Genomic DNA, 6052 nt, shown 5'->3' with positions numbered 1-6052 from the left:
ACCCACTCTTGCACTGTCTTCCGGGGTAACTCGAACTTCCGGTTTCACTGATTGACAGTCATTTCCACGGTGCCCCCAGCGAGAGCAAGAGTGACATTTTGGAAGCAGCCAAGGGTAGTTGATGGAGACAGAGACAGGGACACCCTCCCGGTTCTGAAACGTGATCAGGTTGGGGAGCGGTTTAGTCAGGTCAACTTCCACCAAAACTCTAGCAACATCCATTCTTATGCACCGCTCCGTGCTAGGATGAAGCTTAATAAATATACCTGAAGTTCTGGCCAGGAATTTCAAGCCCTTCCTTGAGTAGAAATACCCTAGAACATTCAATAAATCAACCCACAAAGGCATAGCAAAGAGATCAGGAGGAAAGCGACAGTCTCTGGAGTCCATTCTCCCAACATTAGAGGGACCTCTGAAATATGCCAGAATTTCCTATTTAATACCTTGTTCCGTGTCACAGCATCTTCAATTTTGAAAAAAACAGTCGTTTTTCTAATGAACTGAACATCAATCTTGGTCTTCTTCCCAAGAGAGTTCCAGATTCTGTTCACAGTGGCGTGAATAGAGCCAATATGAGGGGCATCATTCATAAAGTAACCGACAACAAAGCTCCTCCACAAAGGCTCCACATCTTCAAACACTTCCTCCGTATCGCAACCTCTGCGACTCCATCCTTTACCACAAACTCGGGGCTGTGATCAACCGCCGTAGAGCCCTCCACAAGGGCTGAAGAGTAGGAGACGCGCTCCTCCCCAATCGCTCCCAAAGAACGGCCAGGAGAGCCCAGATCCTCCGCTTCCTTACGTTCCCCCTCAACGAACATCACTTTCACAATACCCATGCCATCATCAGAGAAAGAGACGTCGCCGTCGTCTTTTTTGGGTCCAGGTTCACCGTCGTTCTTGGAACCAGAATCGCCATCGTTATCGCCTATCATCTAGGGTTTTGACCGTCCGTGGGCCTATTCCATATGACGGATGGTATGTTAATTTTTCGTAGAGTTGAAAGTTTTGTTTACTAACATGAAATCACCACATGACATTTCTCCTTGTTTGGTCTAACGGTATCGCGAATCACTTCCCAATAAGTCACCCATCTTTTCACTATTCCAGTCCAATCACTCGCACGGTATTGCGAATCATTTTATGATATATCACCCATGTGTAAATATAAAATGTTTATGCCCGCATGCATGGAGTAGTATTTTGTAATTAACCTCCGCAACTTAGAGCTTAGAGCAGTTCTACTGGTGAGTATGTGCACGTGGGTTTCTAATTGAATTTAATTTAGTTAATAATTAATTTTAAATCACAAATAATGATGTAGCTAATAGGGGTGTTCAATCCGGATATCGGTTCGGTTTCGGTTCGGTTTTTCGGTATTTCGGTTAGTAAAATATAACTATCATTCTAAATCCATATTTACTTCGGTTCGGTTCGGTTTATATACCGTCGGTTTTCGGTTTATTCGGTTTTAACCAAAAACATATTTTTTTTATTTTGGGATCATATTATATGAATTTTAGAGTCTTGTTGTCAATACATTCATTTATTAAAAAATATTATAAGTTTAAATAAAAGAACAAAAATAAAAAATGTTTCTATCATCTAATAAAATAATCAAATCTATAATTAAAATCAAAGCTCAAATTTTTGATAATAAAAATAAAAAACAAAAAATAAAACAGAAGCACGAAGCACAAAATATAAGTTATTATATTTTTTCATAGTTAGCGTTCATCAAAGTCATGTTTCTTCTATTAAACACGAAACTCTATTCGTTTATAGATAAAAAAAATTGTGAAGAATTTCCACTAATTGTTATCATCAAATTTATAATCTTTATTTCAATTTAGTCAATGTTAAATTAAAGCAAAAAGATCAAAAGAAGACTAAGAAAATAAGAAGCATGTTTGCGATGAATTGTTATTTAATTATAGTTCAAGTGTTTTACAAATCAGGACTATTTTATTACTGTAAAAAATATGGTAATAGTTATTAGCAAAAAAATTAACTTATGATTTTCATACGTTGTTATAAAATATATACATATTTACATGTTTCTATTTTTTGATCAGTTTTATTCGGTTTATTTGGTTTTATCGGTTATATACCGAACCATATCCAAATCCTACGGGTTTTTTTAAATCATATCCATTCGGTTTGTATGGTATATACCAACTCCAAACCATATTATCTATTTCGGTTTGGTTCGGTTCGGTACGGTTCGGTTTTGCCATATTGAACAGTCCTAGTAGCTAATCATAAAGCAACACATAGGCAAAAAGTATGTTGGTTTTTTTTGTCGAGGTTCTAAAATCAGAGTCATTTCTTTGTCTCTCTCCTCTTTTTTCAACTTTTTTCACTGTTTTAGCTGTTAGATACTTGTTTAGATCCCATTAACGGGGTTGCCCTTACAAGGTTTAATATTTTAGTTCTTTGTAACCTGATTTTACAAAAACCTCAAATACTATGGCTGTGATAATGCGGTCCATGACAGTCCCGTCTCTCTAACCTATACTCTTCCCAAACATTCACCTTTAATAATTATATGCTCGCTGTATCGAATCAAAAACAAAATCACAAAAATCCTCAGCAAGAGAAGAGAAAAAAATGGCTTCCACCCTTCAGCCGGAGATGGACAACGACTCAATGGCATCATCGCCGAGATCGGAGTATGATAATCAGCCACGTGTACGGTTCATGTGCACTTTTGGAGGAAGGATCTTGCCTCGTCCACCCGATAATCAACTCAGCTACGTCGGCGGCGACAATCGTATGATCGCCGTTCACCGTAACACTAGTTTTGCCTCTCTACTCAACAAACTTGCTAAACTCTCCGGTAAGAAAATCATATTCCTTCGACTTATATCCATAAATAATTATAAGTTATAACAAACATAGTTATGTAATAACAGAGTTCGTTTTCTGGAAAACGACTTGACATCATGAACAAGTAAATCGATTAGGGAATTATTGGTTTATTTTAAATGTTTTTTGCAGCTTTTACTAATATTTTTGCAATAAACTGTTGGAAATTTGGCAGATAATTATTGGTCACAAAGCTTTTGCGGGAAAGTATTCAACTTATGATAAAAAATATAACCAGAATTATAAGTTTATAAATAGTTCATATTGTGAGATTTCGGTTTCTTGTAAAGGGATTGATGCATGATCTCAAAAATCGACTAGGGATGTTTGAGTTTCTGTCAACTATGATATGCGTGAATTATTGGTTGTAGTATTTTACAGCTTTTAGTTTGAAATTAATTGTTGGAAACTGGGCAGATATGCATTGGTGAGAAAGCTTTGGAATTTTGCGGGAAAGTATTCAATTTATATAAAAAAGAGTATTTGATTGGTAATAATAATTATTGTTATTTTTATAAAAAAGAATTTTTATTATCATTGTGATTGTTGCGTTGGAATATTTGGATAAGGTAAAAGCAACATCAGCGTGAAGTACCAGCTACCAAACGAAGATCTTGACGCGTTGATCTCGGTATCAACGGACGAGGATGTAGAGAACATGATGGACGAATACGACCGCGTCGCACAGAATCAAAATCCCCGATCCTCTCGTCTCCGTCTCTTCCTCTTCACCAATAACATCGCCGGAGAAGATGATAACGATAGTCGAGCAAGCAGTATCAGCTCTCTCCTCGATAGCTCCGTCAATCGAGAGCAATGGTTCCTCGACGCTCTCAATCTCGGCTCCTCCGCCGTATCCAACGGTGGTTCTGGCAAAGGTTTCGAGCGCGTCAGATCTGAAGTCTCCTCGATCGTCTCCGAAGTTCCTGATTACCTCTTCGGGTTGGATACTTTCGACGAGACCGCGCCGCCGCACGAGCTCCGTGATCGTGATCCGAGGGCTAAGATCCGACGAGAAGTCTCGACGCTTTCGGATCCTGGCTCGCCTCGCCGCGATGTTCCTTCGCCGTATGGTTCGACCTCTTCGGCTCCTGTGATGCGGTCATCTACACCGGAACTTCAACCAGTTCAAACTAAACCGGATAGTCCAGAACCGGTTTCGACTCCAAAATCTGATCCTCAACCGGAGCAAGTTATTCAACAGAGTAATCTTCCGGTTAACCCACAGTGGCAATATTCCCCTGGCCCACAGGTTCATTACCAGCAACCGGTTTATTATGTTCCTAGTTCGGTTCAACCGGGGAATCATATGGTTCAACCGGGCAATCATATGATTCAACAAGTCAACCATATGGTTCAGCAGGGTAATCATATGGTTCAACCCGTTCAAATGCCGGGTCAGTATGTTCCACAATACCATCATTTGCCTATGGGATACCATCACCAACCTCAGACTCATCGGATTCCTGGTCCTGGTCTGGGTCAAGTATATGGTGGAACTGCTAGGCCGGTTATGATGGCAGTTGATGGAGTTAACCGGCCGGCTTATTATGATATGAAAACACCAGGTCCGGTTCAGATGTATCACAATCACCCTGGCATGGTTGTTCCTGGTATGGAAGGACAATACAGAACCGAAACGGATTCTGATCCGGGTCGCGCTTCTTAACGGGTTGAAGAGAAATGAGAAAATAATCATTGTCCTTGAAGGCGCGTCTATGTGTGAACTGTGTATTACATTTTTTCTACTTTATTTAAAATTTCTTTTTTTTGGTGTAATTTTGTCAATCGTGTATTACAAGCTACGATGAACAATGAAACCCAATACAAATCCTATCATTTATAAATAATGAAGTATGTTTGTGATTTATTACTACTCAATTTGCTGTTCTTATCATTTTCTGTCCACTAATACTATTTACGTGATCCACTCTCTTTCTTTTTTGATCAAACAAATTAATTTGCTATCGATCTTTTTTGAATCCACTCTTCTTTCTTTTTCATTGTTAAATGAAGAAAGGAGCTTCAATGTTTTTTTTCTGCAAACAATATTTTGTTAAAGAGAGATTCTTAGCACTAAAATTTTTTTTATCACAAATATAATCAGTTTCCAAAAATCAAAATTATCAAAATGTTTCATTAAATAAGTAAATAGACATATATATGGTTAATAATTTTGATCTAGGGGGTGATTGGTAGAGGTTGTGGCTTCTATTTTTTTCTCTAAGATTTATGCTCAAGATTTTTAGCTTTAGCTTTAATTTATTTTGCTGTAAAAATTTTTCAGAGCACTGTATAATATCTCTAGAGAAATTGCTTTCTAAAGCAAACATATTTCCTTTTATAATGTTTTGGCTTTAGATTCAGTTTTTAAAATAAAAGCATGATTGCTTTAAAAAATAGATGTAAAAATTAAAAAGGCTGTGCACAGCTTCTACAGTCTCAACCAATCACCCCCTTAGAGTTTATATTTGAAGGGTGGAATTTTGGAGGTAGGTTTAGGATTTTTAAAATTAAATAAGTAAAAACTTAAAATAAAAATTTTTTATATAATTTAAAAACCAATTTTTGAGTTTCCAAACAAAAATTTGAAAAAATATTTTGAAAAAGAAATTCGATTTTTTTTTTAAAAAGGCCGAATTCGAAATGTACAATTCTAAAACTATAATTATTATTTTTTAAATAATTATTTATATATATAATAAGGGTATAAAAATCTTTCGACTTTTTAATGAAACATCTTTTGGTCATTTTTTTTGTGGAATCTTTTCTTGAAAAATCCATTTTAGGATTATTTTAGAGAATTGCCCATTCTTAGTTTTTTTTTTTTTGAACAAATGCCCATTCTTAGTTTATCTTTCTAATTTACAAGTTTACATAGAATGGAAAATTCTCGAAATTGGATGTATTCATCTCGGCAGCAGAAGCTGCGGCTGAAGCCACTGGATATGAAGATGAAATCCGCATCAAACATAGTACACGGCTCCCAAGGTTTACGTGTCTTCTTGAACTATAATCTTCTTGTTCTTGAGTATTTATAGAGTTTTTTTGTCGGGCTTTTTGCAGAATTGACAACTTAAAGTCAAACACAAAACTAACCTTTTTTTTTTTGAAAATTGGTTTTGCCCTATTCACCCCACAAGTTCATATAATTTACGAAAATGCCATCAATTTTTTTTTTT

General features: G+C 36.5%; 1 protein-coding gene and 1 pseudogene across 1 annotated transcript; one reads left to right on the top strand and one right to left on the bottom strand.

The window, feature by feature from the left end:
- The first annotated feature begins 2562 nt into the window (after positions 1-2562).
- Positions 2563-4732, top strand: LOC106327534. The gene is made up of 2 exons (XM_013765696.1): positions 2563-2841; positions 3440-4732. The coding sequence occupies exons 1-2, from the start codon at positions 2613-2615 to the stop codon at positions 4537-4539; spliced, it is 1329 nt and encodes a 442-aa protein (XP_013621150.1). The 5' UTR covers positions 2563-2612; the 3' UTR covers positions 4540-4732.
- Positions 4733-5743: 1011 nt separating this feature from the next.
- LOC106323983 overlaps positions 5744-6052 on the bottom strand; it is a 14568-nt pseudogene continuing 14259 nt past the window's right edge.

Source organism: Brassica oleracea, chromosome C2, assembly GCF_000695525.1.
Source record: "Brassica oleracea var. oleracea cultivar TO1000 chromosome C2, BOL, whole genome shotgun sequence".
Taxonomy (NCBI): domain Eukaryota; kingdom Viridiplantae; phylum Streptophyta; class Magnoliopsida; order Brassicales; family Brassicaceae; genus Brassica; species Brassica oleracea.
This window is presented reverse-complemented; position numbering and strand designations above follow the sequence as displayed.

Coding starts and splice junctions, on each gene's coding strand:
- LOC106327534 (XM_013765696.1), top strand. CDS start 2,613: ATGGCTTCCACCCTTCAGCCGGAGATGGACAACGACTCAATGGCATCA. Junction 2,842..3,439: donor CAAACTTGCTAAACTCTCCG/GTAAGAAAATCA, acceptor TATTTGGATAAG/GTAAAAGCAACATCAGCGTG.